Source organism: Carex rostrata, chromosome 15 (assembly GCF_964058835.1).
Source record: "Carex rostrata chromosome 15, lpCarRost1.2, whole genome shotgun sequence".
NCBI classification, from domain to species: Eukaryota; Viridiplantae; Streptophyta; class Magnoliopsida; order Poales; family Cyperaceae; genus Carex; species Carex rostrata.
Window position 1 is genome coordinate 8630973 of NC_135932.1, and position 15423 is coordinate 8646395.

At 33.9% G+C, this 15423-nt stretch overlaps 2 protein-coding genes across 3 annotated transcripts in view; one reads left to right on the plus strand and one right to left on the minus strand.

The window, feature by feature from the left end:
• The window catches only part of LOC144566711 (putative 12-oxophytodienoate reductase 11), a 30892-nt gene extending 15574 nt beyond the window's left edge, over positions 1 to 15318 (plus strand). The window contains exons 2-6 of one of the 2 annotated variants that reach the window (XM_078316734.1): positions 12044 to 12123; positions 13223 to 13363; positions 13665 to 13795; positions 14105 to 14278; positions 14703 to 15318. In XM_078316734.1, the coding sequence (XP_078172860.1) occupies positions 12062 to 12123; positions 13223 to 13363; positions 13665 to 13795; positions 14105 to 14278; positions 14703 to 15295 (1101 nt within the window). In that variant the 5' untranslated portion in view covers positions 12044 to 12061 and the 3' untranslated portion in view covers positions 15296 to 15318. Of the gene's footprint in view, positions 1 to 12043; positions 12124 to 13222; positions 13364 to 13664; positions 13796 to 14104; positions 14279 to 14702 lie in introns of those variants that run through there. The other variant, XM_078316735.1, reaches the window with a different exon arrangement.
• The window catches only part of LOC144566717 (putative 12-oxophytodienoate reductase 11), a 73700-nt gene that overhangs the window by 30956 nt on the left and 27321 nt on the right, over positions 1 to 15423 (minus strand). The window lies entirely within an intron of this gene.

The following is a 15423-nucleotide window of genomic DNA, read 5'->3' on the forward strand; positions in this document are numbered from 1 at the left end:
ACAGTTTGTCTTTATGGGACCTCCCTGTTAGAAAACAAAAAGAAAAAAAATGGGGCACTTGAGTTATCAAGTTATTGCAAAAGATTGAAATTATAATTTAGTAATGTGGTTAAAAAAAGGAAAACATCAAACCCAAGACTTTAGCATCTTTATTCTAATGAATTAGAGAGGACGAAATAGTGTTATGATGAATTAACTCAATCAGAAAAATCAGTCAAATTTGGGACTACCCGTGTCGGAAGGTTACCACTTGCTAGTATCCAACGCTAAGTGGCGGCAGCCGTACCCCGTCCCGCCTGAGCCACCGGTCCGCCCGCCTTCCGCGGTTCCACCTGAGTGCGCACTGCCTGAGCAGGCTTGCCGTCGCTGCTCTTCTCATTTACGTTTCGCACTTTAGATCTAGGGTTTAGAAAACTAGGACTAGAAGGGGGAGTGTAGGCTTGGCGAGGGAGGGAGGGAGAAAGGGGATTGGGGTGAAAATGAAAATTGAAAGAATAAGGCGGCTGGGAGGGAGGGTAATTTGCGGAGGGGATAAGTAAGGTATAGGGTTGTTTTGTCTGGGTCCAATTTCTCTATTGTAACTCGAATTGTGAGTTTATATTTGGACTGTCCGATCAGAATCCGGTCCGAGATGAATGCACAAATATCTTTAATATACGTTTATTACTTTAATTCAGATTTCTAGATGTAGTTAGTATTTTATTGTTGTAATTAATTGAATATGATTGAAATTATATATGATATTTTCTTCACACAATTAAGATGTGAGTCAATGATAGAAACTAATTTTCTTGATACATACAAAATTACTTTATTATTGTTTAATTTAGATAAAAAATGAAAGTTCTACCGTATTTACTTTTCATTAATTAAATTTTATTTTTATTAATTGTTTAGTTTGAACTTCTAGATGTAATAGGTATTTTATTTTTGCAGTTCATATTTAAATGGGATTGAAATTATATATAGTACTTCATTTAGGAAATTGATTTAGAAAACAAAATAATTGCAAATGATATTAATGAAATTTATACGATAATTAATGGATAATTAATGGAAGAACATGTTTATGAATTACTACATGATTTAGATCAAAAAATTATACAGCATAAGCTTGTTGCATCAATAACTCATATCTATCATTGTTGAACATAGCATATGAACTCTCGTTGTGTGAGTTAATGAAAACCCACAAGTATGCGTCGTCCGATGGTCGATCGGAACTGTTAAAATTAAAGAGTATCACATTAAAATCATTACAGTGAAGTTTGATGAAATTTTATGTTCATTTACCTATCCATCAAGGTCACGAAATATACAAACATCGTAGGGTCACAAACACTTCGCGTTGGATCGAAGATTCAACATAATAAAAGTTAAGATTTTTGTTGTTAAAATAGTTCAATGTTTTCCCCTGATCATTTAAAAAGTAATTTGGAAGTAATTCATCGAGGATCAACCGTCAATCGCTTACGTAAAAATGAACGGTCTGTAATCATTGGCTCAATTTTAAGAGGCAAATAATGACGAAATTCTAAAAAATTAACAATTACAAGCATTATTTGGTCACATGATATGTAAGAATGTAGAAAATATTTTTTTAGAAATTTATTCATATTATATGTTATACAAAATTCACAAATTTCATAATCTGTTGATATGAATCGTCCGATGGAAGATGAAGAGTCAGGATTACCAATGGATATCTCCATTACAGGGGCTGTTATCAGGAGGTCCATTTCGCTGAGGTGACATAACATTTATGTTTAGATCCACACTAGATGAAATCATCTGACTCCTTCAATAATCGTGCTAAATCTGATCATAGGCACCGATCTAACTATAAATATCTTGTTACCTCAGGGGATATAAATTTGTGGGTTGATGTATAAGTAAATGCGACTGAGAGTTCTCTGTACTCTGGGGACTTCAGGACTTGGCAGTTTTTTTTTACTAAATTTTAATTCCCTCATTTTTCACTTTCCTTACTGAATTTATCTTCTCAACGACATACCCCTTGTCCCCTTAATCGAGCAACACTGGAAATAGGAGATCCAGAAGCGAAATGCCTCAGTTAGGTTCTTGAAATTTCTTTATTTGTTGTCAATTAATTTCCTAGGAGTAAGTGCTTCAATTAAAATTGAACCAATGATCTTTCTAATTTTCTGTTCAATTTCGCTCACTTCTTGCAGTTGTGTGATTTGTTTCTTAGTGCAAAGAGAACAATTCTCCTTGCCGCCGTCTTCCTTCTCCCTCTGCATCTCTCTCTCTCGAGCCGCATGAAAAATTCTCCTTGCCGCCGCTGTCGCCAACATGGTCTCTCCTGGGTTTCTTCCAAGAGTAGCAGATGTTTTGAAGGGTCCTAGAATCTGATTGTAAGTAGTGATGCATGCAGTCAATTTATTGCATTGATGCATGCATTTAAAGTGTTCGACAAAATGTCCGAACCAAAATACTAGGATTTTCACAGTATTTACACTTTTTATTGTTTTTATTAATTCTCAACAGTAGGCTCTTTTTGTGAAATCAAGTTCACTTGTTCTGGTCATTGCCTTGTCAGACTGTGCCAACCTCACTTTTATATTTACTTACACATCTCTATCAAAAGTTTATCTTTACAAGATTCAATACAGTGGGTTGTATTATAGAGAGTCATGAGGTGCTCTGATTTTTTGATTGATTCAACCTCACTTGACTAAGATTCATCAACCTATAATTAAAACTATAAATCATAGTATGAATCTTTGTTGTAATTTCTTAGTTGGAATTAATACAACCTCACTTGACTAATCTACTTGTTCATGGTATGCTCTCTCTCTGATTTTGTTTACTCTACTTGTTAATTTGGTTACACTTCCACTACGCCACAAGGTGTTTGATGAAATGCCCCGCTGAATCACATGCATTCGTAAGTTTGAGTAAATTTTGTTGCATTGATGCATGCATTTAAAGTGTTCGACAAAATGCCCGAACCAAAAAGAAATTGAAGAAATTGAAGTTAGCAATTAAACCCTCATGTGGTATCATGTTAGTATTTATTATTTATGTGTTAGCAATCGGTTCGATACCATTACTAAACAAAGAACAAAAAATTTACGATGGCCCTTACAATGTAATTTATGCTTCATGCTACAATGATTAACTTATCTGTTCTATAATTTCGATCAGATCTAATTTAAACCAATATAGTTAGTATTTTCTTTTGCTCTCCCTCCCTCCCTCTTCTGTGTACTAATTAAATGGTAATAGTGAAATTTCAAGCAACTACCAGTACCACTGTTGCAAACTAATAGTAAATGCTAAATGGTAAATTGCAATTACCAGTACCACTCTAATTTGTACTTTGTACAGTGTACCGATTACCACTGTTGAAAACCATAATTGGTAAATGGTATTAGCCTAATAGTAATAAAAAAATTTCAATAATCTTCACCAAAATGAAGGTCTGTAGTGTGGTATATATACTGATATGCACTGAACTGGATTGACAGAACTGGTAGACTACAGACCCCATGTGCTTTTTTTTTTTTTAAATCAACATGATGACATAATAGAATTATATATAGATATGCTTTTGAAATTTTATGTGCCTAAGTAAGATACTGGTACTACCAAAAATCAAAACAAGCGCATCTCATCTCAATAAATATTTTCATATAGGAGTGAAGTATAGTTTTCAAGGTTTTACCATCCACTTTCTATACAGTACTAGTGATTGTTGGCAATGGCTGACAAGAAAATGTGTCATCATTTTTTTTCTTTTGAAATGCTCACTTTGTAATGTAAATTTTTTTTTCAGCGTATGTAGGGGCTGCAAGTGATGAACTCATATTTTGTTGAAAGAGATAACTCAAGATTTTGTTTATCTAGGATAACTTTTGTCTAATGATTGAAATTAGATTTTAATTATTGTGAAACAATTTGCAAATTGGATTTTATTGGAAATTGCAATCAGATTTTGTTTAAAATTGCAAACTCCGTTCAAATTTTGTTTGAAATTGGATTTTAATAATTTTGAATGCAACAAGTCACTACAAGTGGGGAGAAAACTCTCCACTGGTGTATCTCATTTACTTTATAATATATGTTGTAATTTACAAAATATATTTAATTTAAAAGGAGAGATCAAATTTCCTTCTAAATTTGAACAATATTAAGTAGGATGTGAAGAAATTAATATACTGCTGTAATGTATCACTTGTTGTAATTTATAAGAATATATTCAATTTGAAAGGAGAGATCAAATATATATAGAAAAGTCACTGTCCAGAAATTCAATAATTGTTGCATGGGTAGACCCATGCAACACAGTTCAAAAAAATCGTCAAAACTTGTTGCATGGGTAATCCATGCAACAAATAGTTCGCAAATAATCCTCCAGACTTGTTGCATGGGTTACTCATGCAACTGTTTAGTTTAGATTTTAGAGATTTGTTGCATGGACAAGTCCATGCAACAAATAGTTCTCAAATAATTGTTGCATGGGTTACTCATGCAACAGTTTAGTCTAAATTTGAGAGACTTGTTGCATGGATATGAAATGAGTTGTTGCATGGACATTCATTAAAATATATTTTCTATTTCTGCTGATGTGTCATGGGTCATCAAATATTTGTTGCATGGATAAATAAGAGACAGTTGCATGGTTAACTATCACATTTGTTGCATGAGTAACAGTTGCATGGGACTGTCCATGCAACAAATTTAATTGTGTCAGAAATGCCAATACTTGTTGCATGGACACTACTTAACCATGCAACAATTATTTTTATCCATGCAAGAAACTCAGATTCTAGTAGTGCCAGACTATTTATAAGCTACTAAAATCACTATTATATATGCCCCACTTTTTGTAACTATTTTGCAGAATGCAACTAATATTTCTACTACACAGCATGAAATGGAAAATTTTACATAATTTTCATCCATTAACATTAGATAAGTTGTCTTTTGCCAATGACTAAACATTGACATCAGACATGGTTTTATAGTAGGCACAAATCACCCTATTTGGATGGAGAGTAGAGAAAGGAAGGGGAGGTGAAGAATAAAAGAGAATGGAATAAAACATAAAGGAAGATTAATATATTTAATCTTTTCGTGTTTGAATTGACTTGATCACTAAGATAAAGAGTGCAGACGAAAATAACATAGACTAATACTTAATTCTAGATTATGAAACTATTTAGATTTTATTAGTTGGTCTTCTCATCGTTTTTCTTGGAGCTTCATTCACCATTCTTGGGCTTGTTATCCTTCTCTTTCTCCTCACAGATAGAACACTTCCAAAATTGGAATCGAGGGTCATCATACAGATCAGCATCATCATCCAAGCAAAGGGGATGAATGGTAGCGGTACAGTTCATACAATAGAACATCTCCAACATTCTACTCTTTTCGTCACACTTCATGCAATTTCCCCAGTTATCAATATCAATACTCACCCACTCTCATTTCTTAAGTTTTTCTATGTCAATCTTCCCAAGAGAACAAGGTTTCGGAGGCATGATTGAGTTCTTAGTTGAGATATGTAAAGAAGAGGGTAGAGAAATATTGTATTTGGTGGAATGAACTTGTTCATAGAGTATCTTCTCTTATATAAGGTTCATTTATAATCTTTGTAGAATATTTTTAATTTATTATCTCGATTTAATTCCCTGTTGAATATATCTTGATTAAAAATGATTTGGAAATAATCAATCAAGGGAGGAATATTTATGGAATGAAGAATACAAAAATATATACATTAATGTTATGGAAACAAATCACTTTTAAATCTAGAGTTTTCATAGAGGAGATTCACCTTTTGTCAGCTGGCAGCTAAAATGCTACTAGATACCATTGCAACGGTCGAGAAGATTTTGAACTATTAGAGCTATTTATTGTAGTCTTTGAGTGTGTGTGTGTGTGTGTATATGTTTACTACCTGTTATAGATATACCCTAGTGATTAGACCTAGTATATATCTTTAGAATTCATCTCCCTTAGATTATATTGAAATTTAAGAGTTGGGGAGATGGTTCAAATGTCAATTAGTTCTTCTGAGACTTAGGTACCCAAACAACATTCTTCATGTTGTTCCCCCTCCTAAGTTCGCATTTTAGAGATGTGTGTCCCTCACAACAACAAAAATGACATGTGATATTTGATTTCCGGGTCATTGATTTCGTGTTTAACTCTGATTTTGAAGATGATTTGATGTTGTGATTGGGTGATCTTACAAATTCATAAGAATTAGATCTAGATTTGATTGGTTCAATTTTTGTATTGTCTGCTCTCCTCGTCTTCTTCATGTTTTTCAGTACATTCTCTTGATGATTACCTCGATGAGTCAATGTACACACTCTTCCAGACTTATGCTGGGGATTAGCACTTTGATTATAATATTTGTTGCCTTGTTTTTCGTTTCTGAGCGCATTGTAGGTTTTCTTTGGTTCATTATGATGGAAGGTTGCATTCTTATAGAATCTAGGTTGTGTACAGTTCGATGGATCAAATTTTGATTGTTGAAGCTTTCTCTTGTTAAGAGGTTGATTTTGATTCATATTGAAATATGAGTTAGAACTTGTTAGAAAATTCGAATCGGGTAATCTCCTAGTCTTGTGTTGTCTATCCCTAAGTTTTCTCTTATTTATGTTTCTATATTGACTACTTACTTGAATATAATTTTGTGGATCTGGATTATTGATATTTTTACATCTCCTACTTAACTTTAATGTAGTATTTTCTAATTCTAAATGGTGTAAGATTGTTTTTAGTGTTTCAATTTCTTGTGAGAGTGACATGCATTGACAATTTAACTCAGTCTTCCCATGTTGTGTGATTTGGATTTCCTGATTTTGAGTTTTAGAGTTCAATTTGTATTTAGTGTTTTCGAGACCCTCACTTTCACTCACATGCATACTCTTAGTATCTAGTTCTATCACTATAGACTCTAATCCTTTCACTTTTGTTTCTAAACTCAAGATATTTGAGTGCATAGATTGAATCCTACTATTTTCTCTAAGTAGATTATCATGGATTTCCTCTATGAATGTTGTTATGGTGGATGTGATTTTGTTTGATTCGAATTCCATAACCATTTCATCAGTGGAGTGAACTCTACTTTCTATCTTATCGTCATACACTATTTTGTTCAAATCAAGTTGTTGAGTTACCTTAGATTTGTAGATGGATGATACCTCACTATCAATTTTTGCTACCAGTGCCAGGTTGACTATCTCCTCATCCTCAGACTCAGTAGCATCCTCTTCATCACTATCGCGACAGTTTGATTGTGAGTTGTTTTCGGCTTGCATCGCTGTTTCGCCTCGGTTGGTTTTAGCTCCTTCTCTTCTGAGTTGAGCTGGATGACTTTGAAACTCACCACCTCTTCTCAGGCTGGGAAAAATTGTGTAGGATGATTCTATGGAATGACCTTCCTTACTGCAGACAATGCACATTGCCTTTTGTTTTTCTCTAATCGCCGTCTGTTGAAGTTCTTTCGAATTGTAATGCTCCTTGGAGGATAGTGATGAGGAATTCGGTCTTGGTTGAGAGTACATGATTCTGTGAGTTGGTGGATGGTGGGTTATATTCTTTTGACTCTGTAGATGGTTGAGTCTGAGCATGTAGGGATGAATGTTTAACATTTGGTTTATGATCCTCAGTTTGTCGAAGTTTTTCTTCGTAGCTCCTGAGATGTGCGAACAGTTCTTCTGGAGTGAAGGTTTGTACTCCTGACAGTACCTCTAGCGCACTCACCATTGACTCCCATCCGGGTTTCCTAAGCATGACACGTAAAAGCTTTCCTACAATCTTATTGTTAGATAGTGGTTGTCCAAGTTCAATAAATTCATTTTGCATTTGTTGAAGTCTGTTATAAGTATCTTCTACAGTCTCACCACTTTCTACACAAAAGGTTTCAAACTTTGTTTCTAAACCAGCTAGTTTGGTTCGTTTGATTTGATCATTACCCTCATATTTTGTAATAAGAGAATCCCACATCTCTTTTGCATTTTTAGCGTTTGAAAACACGATCCATAGTGATTCATGTACTGCACCCATGATGGCATTCATGGCAAGATCATCTACCCTTTTGGCAAGTTTAGATTCGGTGGTGATTATAGTAGTGTCTTTGTTATAGGCCGGTGTGTAACCATTTTCTACGGCTTTCCATACTTCAATCAATTTCATGTAGTTGGTCATAACCCTTTTCCAATAACTAAAGTTTTTGGTAGATGGTGTTAACATAGGAGGTTCTCTAACAAATTTTGGTGTACGATGTGCCATATTTATGATCTAATACAATATTCAAATTAAGTGTGCCTTAATTTGAATTTCCTGCTCTGATACCACTTGTTGGTCCCAAAGGCACCTAGAGGGGGTGAATAGGGCTTTTTTAAATTTTAATCTAAGTTATAAAGTTCAAGTGTGTCCTAAAGTTATTATTGACGGAAACTTAGAATAACTTTGTCCTAAACTAAAAGTATAAAATAAATAAAGTAAAGAGTAGAGTTTAGAGACACTTGACACGAAAGTTGTTTATGGAGTTCGGCACTAACGGCTACATCTCCGGGGCCCGCGACCTTCGAGATGGCGCGCCTTTCTTTACCAATGAGAAATGATTACAAAGTGAAACTGGTGAGCCCTTACAATCTTTTGGAAAGTCACACAGCCCGAACAAGGAGCACTAAAGCTCAGGTTGGTCAATCCGATTCGAGAGGAATCAAGGATTGCCGGGTGAGCACTACAGCTCAAAGTAGTAAATGGGTTGATCACACATGATCACTCTAGGAGTTGTGTAATTGATTGAATAAGCTTGAGATTGATTGTGAGTATTGAAGTTTAAGCACACAAGCAACAATGGCTTTCTCTAGATCTGTAAATACGAAATATTGAAGTTGGGGGCGGCTAGAGTGTCAATCCAAACCTTGGTATAGCTTCTATTTATAGAGAGCTGTCAAAAAGAAAGTAAGTGGTTCTGACCGTTGCAACGGTACATGGACCGTTACAACGGTAGGGTAGTTCGAACAGATTTGGATGCAACGGTCTCCACAACGGAAGTCTCTGTCTCAACTTCCGGCTAGAGCCGCTTGATTTGATTCAACGCGGCGCAGTCATTTCTGCGACTTGATTTATTCCGTTACAACGGTTCCTGGACAGTTGCAATGGTAGGCCTCACTTAGTTGAGTCTCAAGCTTATTTTACCAATTTTACAGATTAATTGTCCTTAATCTTGAGTTATGTTTTTGCTATCCATACTCTTGTGCTTCATAACCACATCCTTGATGTTATATTGCAGTTCATTGATTCATCTTCGATGTGTATTTATTGTATCTCCAGTTGTCATGAACCTGCACATGTCTCAAGAAGAAAAACTGTAAAATGCAATTATGTATGTTTTGCAAATCCAGTCAAACGAGTAAGTCGAGGGCTCCAAAAGCCAACAATGTTCATATTTGAAATTAAGTTGTTAGCACAAACTAAATTTAGTGCTTTTATGTTGCAATTTTCCAAGTCTTTCAAAAAATATATTATTAGTATTCATTTTTTCAATTAGTACGACATGTTCATATATGAAATTAAGTTGTTATCACAAACTAAATTTAGTGATTTTATGTTGGAATATTTCACGTCTTTCAAATAATATATTATTAGTATTTGAAAACGCTTAATTCTCAAAAAACAAAATTCATTAAATAACTATGTTCCGCACATGTAAAGTGTGTGTATTGTTAAGCGTAGTGTCATGTTGTAATGATAGAACTAAGTTAAATTAAGTTTATTTGATAAGTTTGATTAGTTAAATAAATTATGAATACACAGACACACAGACACACAATTTTAATAAAAATTCAAAATCGTCCGCATAATTTTGATTAACCGGTCGCATATCGATTAATCGCTTGACGGTATCTTGTCCATTCAACAAGTGCATATATATTGTTATTTACAATAATGACATATACAAATTTTTTATTAATATACCAATGGATTGTACCTATTTATAGAAAAGTTTGAGCTCTAATATATTATTTATTTTTAATATATACATATTAATTTTTTTTAATATATACAAAATATATTTTTTTTTTGAACCCTCTTGAATTTTAGGGTCCGGGGTGATCGCCTTGGCTGTCCAGCATCAGGACCGGCCTTGGATAAGAGAAGCACAGATGCAATCTGCTCGTTCTAAAGATCAAAGAGAAAGAGACAGATGGGCTAATTAGATAAAACATACGAGTGAATGAATCATGCATGACATATTTACCACTAAAAAAAGCATGTAAAAAACTTGCTGGTTGTAGCGGGCTCCCATTAGAAAACTAAAAGGTGATCATTTGTGAAAAATAAAAGGGGATTGCGGTGAAATGTCAAAGATTGGAAAAAATTTGGAAAAAAATCGGAAAAAATTTGGAAAAAATATACTGGGAAGAATTCGGAAAAAATTCGCGAATAGTTCATAAAATTCAAGAAAAATTTGTAAAATTTGCGAATTATTCGGAAATAATTTAGTCAAAGTTCAGTCAACGGAATAAGTACTGGATAATAGAGAAGTCTCTATTGCACTTTATTGGCAACTTCGAATTAAGCCTTCTCTTGAGCTTATGATTCTAAGGAGTTTTAAGCTTACAAAATAAGTACTTCTTATAAAGTTTGAAATCACCTTTTAGTCTATCTTTTGCCCATTTTTTTCAAGCTTGTTTATGTTTTTAAGTTATGATTTTATCTGATTTGAGTATTTTGTCAAGCATAATTATCGAACAGATTCTCTTTAGTGCAGCTTAACATTTAATCTCCACACCCTCATTCATTAAAATTTATGAATAAAAAAATGGGCAAAAAGGCTACTAAATTTAAGGCCTAGCTTAATTATCATAACACAATTCTATATGATTACAATAACTTTTAAATGACATAACTAGATCAAAGCAGTAAATAGAAAAATAAATGGGAAGTAAATGAGTTATATCCTAATTAATTAATTTAAGCTCTCTAAAATAGAGATGCTCCAAATTAACGACTTTACGGTGACATTAATGAAATTTATTCATGACTTTATAGTCATGCGAAACAACGAATATAGTTATGGATTTGCTTAAAAAATTATTAAAGTTAAAAAGTGTATAAATAATGAGGTAACTTAGAAATCTTGGCGATATTTTAAAAAAATATAGAAACAATTATATATCAAATTTTATGTAAATTTGATGTTATTTGATATTAACTTACAAATATAAATCATTTCAAATTTTAAGATATTTTAGAAACAATTAAACTAACACCAAAATTTATCATTTTTTTAATGTTCATGATAACATATACAATATATAATAGGAGTAAAACTAGGGTGTTCTTAAGCTCACCAAGGTGTTTGGTGAGCTTGACTTCAAAATATATTATATCGGTTTCAAATGACAAATTCAAGCCGTTGAAATCTATCTACTTCACAAGAGATTAATTTACATGCAAAGATTTTAAGTTTTTGAATTATTTTAGTATAAAGTCAAGCAGTCAAAATTAGAAGGTTTATAAATTAATTTCAGTGCATTCATTTTTCTAACACTTTTTGACCACTTGACTTTATACAAAACTAATTCAAAATTATAAAAGTTTTACATGTAAATTCATCACTCGCAAAGTAAATCGATTTCAATGTTTTGAATTTATTATTTGAAGGTAATTTAATAGATTTTGAAGTTAAGCTCACCAAACTGGTGAGCTTAAGAACAACCTAGTTCTCATACTTAAAACTATCGAATTTCACAAAAAAAAATTACAGTTGAACAATTTTTGAATTAATACATTATCGGGTCATCACCCACAAAATTTGGTAATTGATTCGGAAGTTGAAATTCGGGCTTAAATCAAAGCCAGCATAGAATGGATTCAATGGAGGCTTCTTTTTACTAGGAATGTTTATTTTATTGTGACTTTTGTTTTTGTTGTTTGCCAATTAGAAAAGTACAAAAAACAAAGACGGCTCTTTGTTCTCTGTTCATTGTTGTAATAAGTCATCGATACTGGCTCCTATAAATAAAAAAGAAGAAGAATAAAACATAGAGAGAGCTAGTGAGCAATGGCACCAACAATTCCTCTACTCACGCCTTACAAGATGGGCCCGTTCCAACTCTCGCACAGGTCAGTGCCACCGATATTAATCACTTAATTTAATATATATTTTTTTTATGTTGCTTAATTCTTGATTTTTGCCTGAAACAATTCTTTAATAAAATAAATAAAAGACCTTATTTATTGGTGGATACCACTTAGAAGGAGAAATTCAGGTGAATTTCTGAGATAGAATAGTTAAAATGATCTCTGGTTCTGCCGAGGGACAATTGAGGGAAAGAAAAGTCTTTTCTTTTTTTCCATCTTTTGCTTTGGTGCCAGTATAGTATGTCATTGCATGTCAGGGCCTAATTGTTGAATTCACATCCTCTCCAATACCTAATAAGGGAATCTTTTACAATTACTAGATCTGTACCGTTCTTTTTAACTTGGCACAAATCTCAAAGCTCAAAAATACTACCCCTATGCTAGTCTGAATCTCAAACCGTAAAGTGAGGGTAATCCTCTGCAATACCTAGGAGGATATGAATCCCTAATTGTTAGGGGTGCAAACGGATCGGATACGGAATTGGATAGTGGTAGAACCATATCCGTATCCGCTTTTATTTTTTGGATACGGATACAAATCGGATATTAGACAGATACGGATACAAATCAGATATTAAATGGATACGGATATCCGCTTTTTATAATAGTGAATAACATAATTTCCTTTTTATAATATATATTAAACTATATAAAATATATCTATTATTCGGATACGGATAATTAAAATTTAAAAGTTAAAACCATATCTGTATCCGTATTCGCACGGATATTCGGATATCGGATATCCATATCTAATTTTCGCACGGTATTTGCACCCTTACTAATTGTGTCTTCATTAAAATTATTCATATTATGCAAAAATATTATGAACCAGTTATCAGCTTCAGTTGTAAATGCCAGCACAGGTTATCAGTAAGTTAAATACAATATTCTTGATTATTTTGAACTTAACTTACTCATTAATTTGATCTTTCTTCAAAAAATTTAGCAATTCCGTTAAGTAAAAAGATGAACACATGGAATTGTCGGCAACAACTATCGGCCTTAATTATATCCCATAAGTAATTTATATTTATGAGACTTCTTGTTCCATTTCTCATAGTTTTTAACAATTTTCCAGAATTGTCCTTGCTCCACTGACAAGGATAAGATCTTTCGGTAATGTACCTCAGCCACATGCTATATTGTATTATTCTCAGAGAACAACCCCAGGTGGTCTTTTGATCACTGAGGCAACTGGTATTTCTGATACTGCACAGGGGTAATATTTTCTCCTTTGATTAGCACGATTTACGTTTTATTTCACAATTTAGAGTAAATGGACTCAATAGAAGCTTTGTGCAATTTTTAGTTAGTAATTACCCAATTGCGGGGTTAATTACCAAAGGCAGGGTTAGTTTTACTTTTACCGTTGTTGGGAATTGATTCGGGATTTAGGCAGTTGCAAGTTGGGGAATCTAGTGGAGATTTTATAGTGCCTATACCATTTTATGAGGGGCCCCTGAACTGAAACTTTTTTGTTTCCATCCCTGGCATTTGTCGCAAATTTACTCTATTGGCAGCTATCCAGATACGCCTGGCATTTGGACAAAAGAACAAGTGGAAGCATGGAAGCCAATCGTTGATGCTGTTCATGCAAAAGGCGGCATATTCTTTTGCCAGATTTGGCATGTTGGAAGGGCTTCAAAGTACGGTAAGTTCTCTTTTTTACTCTTGGCCGATGTTTTATACTTTTATTAAATCTAATATGAAATGGTGACAATGAAGTGATAATGTTTATGACTTAAGCAATGCATGTTAGATTTTGATTTCATGGGGCATATGTATATTGGCCAATTAACACGTAAGTAAATATTTCATATTACAAATTAAACCATGAACATTGATATCAAATCATAAATTCTGCGAAACTTGGTGGTACATTGATAATCTACCACCTTGCCTGTGCTCTTTATTTGGTTCTTTTCTTAGTTTCTAATTACAAGCAATTTAACCATGGCAGAGTTCCAACCAAATGGCCAAGCCCCAATTTCATCTACTGACAAGCCACTGGCACCACAAAAGCTTGCCAATGGGGACACGACAGAACACTCGCCACCGAGAAGATTAGAGACCGATGAGATCCCAAAAATTGTCAATGATTTTAGACTTGCTGCTCGAAATGCCATTGAAGCAGGTACAAGCTTATTTTACAGTATTGGCTGTTATCACACTAGTCTGATATTTTGATTTGCACCCCTAACGAGCTTTTTTTAATTATTTGATATTAGTTAATTTACTTATGAAACTCGAAATCACTAATGTGAGTATTGTTGGATGCCGGTGTTAAGTTGTTGTCAAGGAGTTTTCTCTAATTTTCTCATATGCCATCACGACACAGGCTGTGCTGGTATATTGTGGTAATAATGGACCATTACCAATATACTTCGAATTGTTTTGATGTTGTACTTTCAAAAGTGCTACATAGTTGGGATCCTTTTTCTTTTTCAACTATAAATGGTTCTACTTATTTGGTTATTCTATACAAATTACTCCATGATCAAGATACCCATGCTGAACTAGTTTTAATAGAAATATATTTTTCTTTCCATATCATGTAGGTTTTGATGGTGTTGAGATTCATGGAGCTCATGGATACCTAATTGAACAGTTCTTGAAAGACGAAATCAATGATCGTACTGACCAGTATGGCGGCAGCCTTGAGAACCGTTGCTGCTTCGCACTTGAAATTGTTGAGTCTGTATCAAAAGAAATAGGACCCGAGCGGGTTGGTATTAGACTTTCTCCATTCGCTAATTACCAGCAATATTCAGGGGATTCAAACCCTGAGGCACTTGGACTGTACTTGGTGAATGCCCTCAACAAATTTGGCATTATGTACTGCCACATGATAGAACCAAGGATGATACAATTCGGTGAAAAAATCGAGACGCCACATAGTCTTTTACCCATGAGGAAAGCATTCAATGGTACTTTTATTGTGGCTGGTGGGTATGATAGAGAAGACGGAAACAAGGCAGTCTCAAGCGGGTACACTGATTTGGTTGCATACGGTCGAATTTTTCTGGCAAACCCAGACTTGCCTAAGAGGTTTGAATTGGATGCACCTTTGAACAAGTATAATAGGAGCACCTTTTATTTTCCAGATCCAGTTGTGGGCTATACCGATTATCCGTCTCTTTCTTCGAATTAAAAGAAGAGCATCCAGTTAATATATATTGCTACTTTGTGATTCTTTAATATAATTATATGTTACAACTCACCATAGCTTGGCCCACTAAAGCATTCTAGCCCGCAACGAGCCCAAAATATAAATCATGC